The sequence below is a fragment of the Vicugna pacos genome, chromosome 5 (assembly GCF_048564905.1).
Source record: "Vicugna pacos chromosome 5, VicPac4, whole genome shotgun sequence".
NCBI lineage: Eukaryota > Metazoa > Chordata > Mammalia > Artiodactyla > Camelidae > Vicugna > Vicugna pacos.
The window spans coordinates 20,199,632-20,212,292 of NC_132991.1; the positions used below are offsets into that span (position 1 = coordinate 20,199,632).

The 12,661-nt window shown below is 35.2% G+C and overlaps 1 protein-coding gene across 1 annotated transcript in view; it reads right to left on the bottom strand.

Annotated features, from left to right (window-relative positions):
• LOC102544705 (low-density lipoprotein receptor-related protein 1B) overlaps window positions 1-12,661 on the bottom strand; it is a 316,032-nt gene that overhangs the window by 227,988 nt on the left and 75,383 nt on the right. The window contains exons 9-13 of the mRNA XM_072962065.1: window positions 10,519-10,632; window positions 10,126-10,275; window positions 7,542-7,664; window positions 5,735-5,854; window positions 1,043-1,171 (exon numbers count right to left, since the gene is read on the bottom strand). Coding sequence (XP_072818166.1) covers window positions 1,043-1,171; window positions 5,735-5,854; window positions 7,542-7,664; window positions 10,126-10,275; window positions 10,519-10,632 — 636 coding nt within the window. The remainder of the gene's footprint in view (window positions 1-1,042; window positions 1,172-5,734; window positions 5,855-7,541; window positions 7,665-10,125; window positions 10,276-10,518; window positions 10,633-12,661) is intronic.

Below are 12,661 nucleotides of genomic sequence, written 5' to 3' on the forward strand. Positions count from 1 at the left end.
CTACAATAGCAACAGTATACAGGGACCATCTGGATCCCTGAACTGATGCATAATCCTTTATTATGTAGCCCTCAGTGGCCCCATTGACCTTTACAGACACGGATTATCAGTTTCAAGATCAAAGTGATTTATTCTGCAATAGCATGAGGTCTGTGCACATAAGCCTGCCTCAAAGTTTTCTTTTTCCTTCTCTGCTATAAATGTCCCCCACATACACACACCCACATACATACACTATTACATCATGGCTTCAAATACAAAAGACCTGAAGACAGGTCACTGGAGAGATGACTGGCAGATTGCACTTCAACGAGCAGAGTTCACAGCGCTGTTTCTGATAAATTGCTCAGCTCAACAGATCCCCTATGTGACCTTGGGACCAGGTTTCAAGTATTCAGTCTCTTCATTCTCCTGATGACGCAAAGGAATTTAATTTTTACTACTGAGTAATTCCCTGAGCATTTCCTGAGGTGACCCAGAGTTAGAAACTTAGCAAACTGTCTGGCCTCCAAAGCCGTACCTCTGATCCCCCAGCTTCATTCAGCTACATCCGCACTATCTTTAGATGACCTAAGGGTTAACATCCTATCCGCAGGACTAATAGGTGTTTACTGACCTTCCAGTCAGCAGTTACTTAGGTCACAGCAGCCATTTACAGAGTATCTGCAACAGGCACTTTAAAAGCCTTCAAGGGGAATGTGGGGTGCAGGGGGAGATGCCAAAGACAAAGTAACAAACCGACCACACTCACACATACAAAACGCAGTTGCGTTATCTCAGAAATGAAATGGTAAATCCTCATATATCAAAAACGATTTTAACATAGTAATCCCCCTGTGCATGTTGGAAGCACTCTGAACAGCGGTCAGAGGTTGCTGGGCTACTGTGAGGACAACAGCCCACCTGATTAATTCCGACACTACCTAAGAGTCCAGAGACTGGGAAAGCAAGGGAAAAGGTGACGCGGTGAGCGCTACAAAAGCAAAGGTCTGAGGACTTGGCAGCAACTTTCTTTCACAGACAGCCCCAAGGGAGTTCGTACCGCAGCCTGCTGTGGAGAGCTCGTCACTTCCGTTTGGACAGTCCCTTTCACCGTCACACAGCCAGTGTCGGGGCACACAGGCATGGGAGCCCTGGCAGCTGAACATGTCAGCCGCGCAAGTGACGGCACCTGAAACCCACAGAAAAAAATGCCATTAAGAGCCTCACAGCACGTGCACTGGGAAAGGCCCATCATTCCCTATAGACAAGAAGGGCAGCAGAAGAAAGCCACTGAGGAGGAAGAAACTAGTTACTTGGAATCATCAAGAAGTATCCTTCTGCTATAGACAGTTTCCTCTCAGTGCATTTCTTCCCAACAGCAAGCACTGTATTTCTTAAAGCTACATGGCAGAAAATTGTAAAAATATATATTTTCTCCTTGCAAAATGTAGCAAAGCATTGAAATGCTATAGAATTGTGAATAAACTGAGATAAAATATGAAAAGGACGGGACCTATGAGGATAAGAATAATAATTTTTATTGCTTAATATACACTAACATATTAACTCATTTAATCCTCACAGTCACCCTAAAAGGTAGAACTAGTATTAGTCTCATTTCGCAGAAAAGGAAACTGAGGCTCTGAGAAGTTGAAAAGCTTGCAGGAAATCCGAGGTTGCATAGGGAGTCACATGTTGAGCTAAGAGTCCAAAACTCTTGATTCCTAAGCCAATGTCATTATTGTTACTCCCCACCTTGTCTTGTTAAAAAGTAGAAATGTATGAGATTTGCAAATGTTAAGCACTATATATTAAAATAGATAAAAAATAGATTTCTTCTGTATAGCACTATATTCAATATCTTGTATTAACCCTAAATGAAAAAGAATATGAAAATGAATACATGTATATATATTCATGACTAGGACATTATGCTGTACACCAACCAGACACTGACACATTGTAACTGACTACACTTCAATAAAAAACAAGCAAAAAGTATAAATGTATGCATGTCCTCTTTGCTTTTACACACTTAATAAACAGAATCCACTTTTTATTTATTTGCTCTATCGATTAAATGTCCTTTTAGTTGCATGATGTTGTTTTCAAATGTATACCGGAAAAAAAGTTCGTTGACTTTGACTGTAAATTAAAAGGGTCATGGGTGGTTTCTCTTTGCTTCTCCTTATACAGGCATAGGGTCATCATATAAAATTAGAAAATGATTCTTTCTCACAATATTTCCCTAGCCCCCAGTATAGTTAGACGTTATTGAATGGCTTATTTGTTTGCTTTATATATAAAATATTTGCTGAGTGAATCAGTAAGACCTCCGAATCTAACTTCTCCTTAATTTCACTTTCTGGTGAACAGACGTTACCCACATAATAGATGCTAAAAACAATTTGTAAGAATTATTCAAAAAAGTGTTCATAGCTCCAGGAAGAAAATATGACTGCCTAGATTGATGAAAGACATTTATTTACAAACATTTAAAGCTGCTTTAATTGGATTATCAATTAGCATCTTACTTTTCAGCCACAGAGTTGTTATGAGAAGTAAATGCTTTTTAAAGCAACGTTTTCAATACGGGGGACAGCAGGGTGACACAACAGAATCCCCTGATGATCTTTTTCAACATAAACATGCCTGTCCTGACATACCCTTTAACTTGGAGGACAGGATGGCAAGTGAATGTTGAAAAGCCCGCTAGGCAATTCAGATTTACTTATTTGATTGAGGATCAGTGCTAATAGAATGAGATTGAATACGATAACAATTACTGGAAGAAATTATAAAGGAAATCTATTAAATGTTGGTTTCATTTAAATATGAATGTACTTGCTACCTATTATGTCTTTGGTGCCTTCTATAATGAAATTCTCTTCCTACAAAGTTATTTTTCCATTATTCCTTCTTATTATCTACCTTTTCAAGCTTGCCATAAGAACATAAAGTATCACATTCACTATTATACTCTCAATTAATGTTTTAATTTCCATAATATTTTTTGTTATTTAGCTAGAGATGTAGAAGATGCATTCTTTCTGCTACAGAAGTTTTGAGACACGTATAGCTCTTTGTCTACTTTCTTATTGTCACTCCAATTTATTCCCAAGGTAGGCATGATAGATACAGCATTGATATGACTGCTGAGAAATTTAAATCCGTATGACCTTGCAGAAGACTAGGGTCTGGGTTTCACTCTAAAGTGAGGGGTATGACCATATAACTACTAAGATACCTCAAGCTATAAAATGGCATGAGGCTCTTTGCAGCTAATTTTCTGTCTCCTTTGGTGGTGGTTCCACAGATTCTGTGTCAAGAGTTTGGTCAAAACATTATGGTCGACTGGAAAGAAAATGGGCCAAAGAAAAATTTCATGTCTTCCTTGCATAGTCATCACTGTTGTCTGGAGACATGCTGCCTTCCTCAGGGAAATGAACCCCAAGGGAGAAGGAAGACAGACTGAAGGAATTCCATCAGATCCACTTTGAGTAGCTATTCAGATATTGCATGTGATGGGTAACAGTTACCATCCAATTTAGTAAGTATTTCAATGAATTCTGGTCCTAGCTCTGTCATCACTGATTCACTGCGTGACCCTAAGCAAACTTATTAGCCTCCGTGACTTTTTCCTTCCTCATCTATCACATGACGGATGTGAACTGGACTATGATTTTCAAAACTAAAGCTTCAGATCCCAAGTCAGAATCACTATGCGCTTATGAGGAAAAAAATATGTCTACAGCCTACATCGGAATGTTTGGAGGTGCGAATTAAGAACCTACATTCTCAACAAACCTCTGAGAAGGATCTTTGTACACTGAAGGCTAAACACCACTGGGATAAATTATTTATAAAGTTCCTTTCCAGTCCTAAAATACTAAGTTCAGTTCATCAACTGATGCCTGGTCTAGAGCAGTAATTTTTATGTGACAACAGCTTGGTAGGCGGTACATAAATTGCAGCCTTGATTAAGTTAAATAGGATGTTTTGACAATAGGTAAACATGCCCATTACCATTGAAACCTTTTAAAAAAATTCATCAGGACACTGACAGACATTTGTATAACAACGACAGTCTGAAAAATAAGGGAAGAGAACAGGAGAAACAAAACAAAAGAGAATGAGAGTAAATTCATTTATATAGTACACATTGGCCATGTTAGATGATCTTAATAATTACATAAAGTAGATGTTTTGTGCCCACTTAAAAGTTAAGGAATTTGAGGAACAAGGAATAAAATGGACCTGTCCATGACCACATAGTTGGAAAGTGCACATGCGAGAGAATTCAACTTCTGGGACTTCAGAGACATTACCACTTCTGTTATACCACGTCCACTCAAAAAGAGCAGCCGTATCAGTGGAGCCACTTGGTGCAGAATTAAACAAAGGGTCAAAACCAAGATGCTTTTAGAGATTGAAAACATGCTCGACCCGCTATAAGTAGGTAATCCTTTGGTTAATATTCAATAAATATTTACAAGCAAAGAGAAGAAAAGTAGTTAAAATAGACTGGCCAGTCATCTAATTAATTACTGATTTCTTTTTCTTTCCAGAGCTTTCTGATAGCAATCTTTCCATCTTTAACTGTGGTATAATGACATGGTTTCAGCTGTGTAAATAAAACGTAGTTTTCAGGTGGCTTAATATAGGAAAATAAATTGCCTGCTTTCTGAGGATATCTCCAATTTTATATTATTTATGGAGAACTTCAGTTTAGTACGAACATTATAAATCTTATTTACCTGTTTCCATGATAGTGGCCTAAATTGCAAGCCACAACTCCTGAACATTTTTAAAAGGTGTTAAATATGCTTAACTCTATATGTGAACCTGATTCTATGACTCAGGTTCTTTTCTCTGTAAAATAAGGATGATAACAGCTATGAAACTGGGCTGATATAATGAGTAGAGAATTTAGAGCTATAGGTACAAACACACATGTGGAAACATCAGATAGATAAATAGACAGACAGACATATAAATAAAACAGAATGCTTGGTCAATAATAATACATTTAGAGTGATTAGGTTGTTTCCTTATTCTATCTCTTAAAACTTCATTTAATCATCCAATTTAAATGATTTGTTATATTCTGTAATTAATTAAAAGCAATTACATTGGCTTTATAGTAGATATATGGTTGTATATATAGACATTTGACACTATACCTCTAACCCTATAAAGCTGATTTTAATATACATTTTAAAGTCATATACAATAGCCTCCTTCCTTACTTCCCATTTAAAACAATTCACTAATAAAGATCACTACAATACACACATACACACACGTGCACACACACAGCATGTGCGGCTTATGGCAATCTAAATCAGTATAACACAATTGGGGGGCAACTTAGCGAGACTTATCAAGAGCAATGAAAAAATGTTCAATCATTTGATCCCAGTAATCTCAATCATTGAGATCTATTCCGAAGAAGTCACTGAAGACGAGAAATACAACTTGCAAATAGATTCACTGTGTTAACATTCAGGAAAAAAAATCCTAAAACTATAATAACAAGTATATATATGTGTACATATATATGTATACACGTATATATAAACAGAAGACTAATAGGTTGTCGTGAAAATAATAATAGTTACATTGAAATGTATGTACATATAAACTTCAGTTTAACAAGGTAGAAAACACAGTTTTTTCTGTGTGCTCTAATGGCAGAGCATAAGTATCACACACCTAAAAACTGAATGAGAACCGAAAAGAAACAGCTCACCACAAATGCTATCACTTTCATCTAATCCGTCTCCACAATCGTCCTCTCCATCACAAATCCAGTGTTTAGATATACATTTTTGGGCCGAACAGGCAAATTGGTTCCAAGAACAAGAAGAATCTAGAAAACAAACAAGAATGTTTGTTTTAGGTGCAGAAGAGAAAAAAATAAATCATTTAAGACCATCTTAGGAAAGACAGTGATGACAGTGAGAAAGTTCTTTTTCTTTGCTAAAACCCACCATCCCAAAATAAAACAAGCAAAATTCCTCTTTAAAATTTTATAAAATTTTGACAGCAGCTTGCCTGAGTTATCCAGGTGATAACATCGTTCCTTCAACATAATCGCACAGTGTTTGACTCTGAACTAGTCACTAAGCTCTTCACTCTTCCTAAATATATTCCTTTGGCATTTGCTTGTCATTTTTTAAAAACATATGGTATACAGATATAAAATAAATATTCCACACATGAGGTAGTTATTTCTAATTTTAACCTACTTTTGAATAAGTGAAAAAAAATTATACCCTAGGCAAGGTCAAATATGTTGAACTCACCACCACATACATTTGATTTTAAAGATGAGGTGACTAAGGGGGTTTTAGGTTGACGACAAGCCACCAGTTCCGTACCTATACATACTTGACACTTTGATGTTTTTGTTTCTCTCCCTTGGGAACACTTAACATTCAAATTCATTGGCAGGCTGGCTGGTATTTAGTTAGCAAATTATGCATTTATAATAATGCACTCCATTTATTTCCAAAGTTTGTGATAGTCCTCCCCTCTTAGCATGTTTATCATCAGGAAACAACCAAAAAATAAAATCTTAGTAATTACTGTGTTCAAAAAAAATTACTATAAAAATAAAAATTTGATTTTGATCTTATAAACTATTTAAAAACACACCTTTAGTTAAAATATTTACTGAGATGACATGTAAAAACAGAAGCACTGAGAAAAAACTGAAGCCTGGACAAAATAAAATTAAAGAAGATACAGCCATAAAAATCAACACAAAATATTTGTTAAGTTCTCTGCTAATCTTGTTCAGAATCTGGCTCTAATGTAGTGATATATAGTATTTTAATCAAACAAAATGCACCTTCATACTTCATGATGACATTTACTTTTTGAGGAGTTTGACATTTCATAGACAGTCCATTTTTAATCTTTTTTTTTCTACTGTTGTCTATTCACCAGTGTATACTATTTATGTTAAATGAAAATAGTGAATATATATATTTTTTGGCCTCGAAATCACAAAATCCGTATGTTTTATAAAATGAATTTTAAAAATGCTTTCTTACCTTGCCAAATGAAATGAAATGTACACACACATAAATTAGGAGGTGGGTGGTGATGGATGAAGAGTTTGAAGAAATGCAAATTTAAGTATATTATTTAAAGCTATACATGTAGTTAGTATATATATTTCAGATAATAATACAACAGTCAGTAACAAGGAGAGTGTAAAGAGCTGTGTGAGCTAAATCCTTATTTTTCAGAGCAGAAAGTAAATATATTAGCATCTAAAGTTAACAAGTCAGGCAATGAAGGTTTATTATTTAGACTGAAAGAAGTAACCACTAACAAAAACAGAGAAAAGGCTGTACAGGAGATTGCTATTCTCCATTACAACTTCTTCTGTTCTATTTTAATTTTTGCCATTCTATGTTATTTAATAGACATGAAAAATGATGTTAAAATCAATTAGCAATATTTTGTATAAAATCCCTAGGTGCGATAATATCAGCATATAAATAATAATATGGTTTATAAAAGTAAAGCCGGATATAATGTCTCACCACAGTGGAATTCATCAAGTCCATCCTCACAATCTTTCTGACCATCACATATCCAGGAATTCAGAATGCATCTTCCACTAGGACAACCAAAATAATTTTCCTCACATTTGTGTTTGTTTTGAACTGTGATAAAATATAGAATACAATGTCAAATAATTTAAATTAATCTTAGACTTCTGCAATATAGCTAAATAACAAAACAGTAATACTCCTCGAACTGGAAGAGATAATAACAAGAAAACTTAAACACAAAAGAGTTGAGATGTTCTTTACAGAATGTCCAGGACATGAAAATCAAGGAAAAACTGAAACTAGCACAGACCAGAAGAGACCAGGGAGATATGATTACCAAATTCCAATCTAGGATTGGCTCCTGGATCAGAAAGATGGTATTAATAGAAAAACTATTTAAATCCAAATAATGTGGAGTTTAGTTAATAAAAATAAAATAAAACAACTGAGATGACTAATAAAATGAGTACGCCTAAGGCCAAAGAGTCATTTCAGGTGAAAAATATTCTTAATTCCATACCCATAAAAGTAAATGACACTATAAAATCACTGGTAGATCTCTGCTGAGAAAGGGTAAACTTGGTGTTCCACTTGATGAATACGTATGCTTTCACAAAATTTAGGTAGTTTCTATTTTAAGGAAGAAAAATAAGTTGCAATAGAATCTCTAAAATCACTTACAAAAATATCATGAGAATAAAAAGTATCTGTATATAAAATTATTTTGCACTACATATTTTATAGATTGTGGAGAGTTATTATAACCTCCAAGAGTATATACAAAATACTAGATTTTTCTCTTTATTGGGTATCATTAGTCCCCTCAACATATTTAGGTGTACATAGACTTAGGGTGACTGGCTCACAGTCAATCAGCAGGTAAATCTAAGAGTACACACGTCAGTCACATTAGAGTGATGCATTGTAACTATTTTAAGATAACACAAATCACCTCCATTGTATTTTTTAAATGCCAACTTTGTAGATCTAATTACAGGTGAAAATTACTTTATGAGGGAATTCACCATTAACCCCAAAAGTCTTGATTGTGCTGTACGTCTTACTTTTTCTTAGGATATTGCCCAGATACAACCTAAGATATTTAGACTGAACATTTACTGGCTTCCTGCCTGTCTGTCCACCTGTTTCATACGTCTACGTGAATGCCCCTCTCCTTCTTCCCCAATGTAATCACAATTCTCTATTAATGTTGAAAGTTAACTTCAAAATAACTTATTAATCCTAGAAATATATAAATGACAGAAAAACTAAAAAGTATATTTATAAGTTTAATGAACATCTGTTTATGCCACGTGCAAAATAATTTAAAAATTAACTACAGCCTAAATGAGATGAAGAATTGTTGTAGAAAAAACACTGGAATAAGAATCTAAACATGCAGTTTTCATGAGTCTAAAACAATGTTTCTAAATTAGTTTAATGTTTTATATAATGAAGACTTAAGTTTAAAAAAAAAAGATGTGTAAGAGTTGCAGTGAGTCATAGTTAAGTGCCTCCAGAGACGTTCTCCAGTTTCTCCCAGGATATGACGAGACTTCTCACACCCAGAAGGAATATCACAGAGTTTTACACGGTGATGAGCAGGAGAAAAAAAAAAAAAAGAATCTACTATTGCCCAATTAATTGATAAATTATGTACCATTAAGAATATCAATTCTTCATAGTAGATCCTCTGTGTGTGTGGGGGGGGTGAGTGTGTGGGTGTACACTGGTGGATGGAATACCCACAAATATGATTTATTAAAACATTTCAGATAATTACTACATGTCAACTAACCATGGAAAAAGTGAGTGTAGTAACAGGGTCAGGAGAGGGAAACAGCAGTTTAAGACACATGTAATAGTGTCTTACATAGCATATCGACTTCAAGCTATAGCAATTTAACAGCTTTCTTTCTGATATTATTATATAGTTTTAAGCTTGTTTCCTCAAATAGTTAAAAGAAACAGGGTCATGACCTTCTCATGGAAGACATTCTCCTGAGAAAGAAGATGACACTTTTCAGTGCTTGTGTAGAAAAGATGGCTAATAGTCAGATACAAATATGCCAGTCTGACCAGGATCCAGTAATTGTAACTACTGCCCACACTACTGTGCCAAAGGATTGTGCAAACTGCATCAAACAGCCTGACTTATGACAATACAAGCCGCATAACATAAATAAAGCCAGTGGTGAGAAACAGTCTCCCTGCCTTCAGTCTATGGGTAGTTTTCTCTCAGTGTGCACTACTTCTGTAAAAACTTCATAGATCACACATGTTAAGACTTAATCACAACTTTAAAAGGATGAACGATGAACTGAACATGAAAAAGGAAACTGATCCAAATGCAGAACAGATTTCTCAAGTATCATTTTGTAACTCACTACAAAATATCAAGTGACATGTTTAGAACAGGATGATTGTTTTTTAATTTAGTCTACAATATTTACATTTTAATTTTAGTCACTGAGTATCAGGAATAAATAAAAATTAGTAAGTTAGTAAGTTTATTCTATAAAACCAGCCCTGACATCTTCCAGGCAAAGATCGTTTTTCTTTTTAGCATTACCTGGGCATTTTAATTCATCTGAATAGTCTCCACAGTCGTTAGATCCATCACATATCCAGGTTGGCAGAACACACAGTGAGGTAGAATTACATCTTATGAACCCTGTGGTTTTCACTCCAAGTTTATAGAAATATGTACAGTCTGTATTATCTATAAGGAGGTAAACAGAAAAATGAAAAACACCTCATCTACAAAGATTATGAGCCTTCTATGTAGGTCACAGAAACAAGAAAAGTTAACCTCATTTGAAGAAGTAAATATGCAATTATCCTACACACCAGGGGTTAATTACATGTCAGCTCTGGACAAGGTTCAGTGAAGAGTTGGACACTGTTCAATGTGATGCCAAAGGTGCACAGGAGCGAACAAACAAAAGGTAATGGAATATCTTACTGCAGTTCTTTTCATCTGAAGCATCCGCACAGTCTATGTTCTGGTTGCATCGTGCTGATCTTGGAATGCACGTCCCATCTGCACAGCGGAACTCAACGGCGGCACAGGTTGAAACTAGACAAACAGGTAAATAAATAAATGGACAGATGAGACAGAAAATGACTTCCTGCTTTACCATTTTGAGTACTTTAATTCTTATAATTTTGTTTGGTTTTGTTTTATTAACTCAGGGAAGTCAAACTTGACCTGTGGCCTTCACCCTCAAGCTTGGGTTAGATGCTTCATACATCTCCCTCTGTCACATGGTTCTTCCCTATGTTGTGGTACTTATAATTCTGCATTGCAATTGCCTATTTATGTATCTCCCGCCCCCATTAAATTGTAAGCTCCAGAAAGCAAGGATGTGCCTTGTTTTTTCATAATACCAGTCCAGCACTAAGCTACCAAAGAAAAAAATTAAATTTTGCTGAAAATTCTCTTTCCTTCCAGCTTCAAACATACAAGGTTATGATGCTAAGCAAGTGCCCATGTACAGAGAAATCCCAATTTGTTTTCTAAGAAGGGGTGGAACATTCCCTGCTATGATAAAAAGAGACAGACAGACAGAAAGACAGAGACAGAGACAGAGACTGAAAGGGAGAAACCACTGAGCATTTGCCTTATTACTCTAAGAGGGAATAACAGTTCAGCACTGCTAGAAAATCATCATGCTATGTTAACCTCCCTTACACGGCCATACCACTAACATTTGGCATAGGAAATATGGATGCCTCCTGCCAAGAAACCTGTAAATGTCATGTGAATTGTCTCTGTTGTTGGAAAGTATGGCTTTCCAATTCCCTGCTATGCTTAGATGAAAATCAGTTTCAATACGCAACTGTCATTATACATACTTTGTAAAAAATAGCCTGTTCTTAATCATATATTCCTTTCTACTTTGCTTACACATTCATTACCATATAATGGTTTCCAGCAATATGTTGTGAACAGGTGCATGGCATGCTTTGTGTGTTTGATTAACTTAGGTGAGATTTTTATTCCAAATTCAAATTTCCACAGGTTGATTATGTTAATGTACAACCTGAAGGGCTCTTTGATTATGCCACTTTTTACTAGTGTTGATATTTCAAAGAGCCTATTTAATTATAAATATAAATTATATCAACTGTAAATGGTTAAAATGCTATCTTTATGCAAATTTTACTCAAGGGTGTGTATGTCATTTGTATTTCATAATGCACTGCTTTTATTATATTTAATTGTATCTTGCAATTGTATCCTTCTTTGTGTTTAAATGATGATTAGAATAAATGTTTTATTTACAATTTGCAATTATAATTGCTTCCCTGTTTCCGTCATTAAAAATAACATCTTATCATATGAAACAGATAATGCTATTATGAGTAGAAACAAATACACTGTTCCAAACAGGAAAAAAATAGACATTTTTCTTTTATGTCTAAAAAGGTAAAATTTCTTCCATAGTCCTTTCTATTACATTTCATATTCAGTATTTTTCAATGGAAACAATAAATGGAATATGTAACAGAAAATAACCATGAGCAGCATATACATTTTGTTTCTGACCCTGCTGTCCATCAGGAGTCTCCTATTAAGAGGCTGTGTTCCAAAAGGCTCCTTACAATCCCTTTATTTAGAAGACAAAATTCATTTCTCTGTGAAAGAATATTCTAGATAGTGGTTAATATTCCTAAAGTAGTCTATTAAGATTTATCTCATAATGCACTTGAAGTTTCATCTAATACTTGCAGTTAGTTTAGGATGCCAGAAAGATCCCAATAGAACAATCCCAACCCAACCCACCATCTCCACCTCCCTCCAACTTCCATGGAGAATCTTCTGTGTATGTGGCAGGGAGTCCATTTGAGTAGGTACTGGTGGCAGGCAGAGTGAAGAGGCAAATTATGACATGGAGATGGCATCTTGAGAGGACTGGAGATTCAGGGATTTGACAGTAATGGAGTTTCAAAAACAGTATTGGAGGCTCTCAGGTGGAAGTAAGAGTAAAGCATGGCTTATGAGAAGAGTGGAAATGTGGAACTGGTAGAACACAGTCTTGGATGGAATTCTAGGAAGAGGAAAAAAAGAAAAAAGAAAGAGAGGAACTCTAAATGAAAGGAAA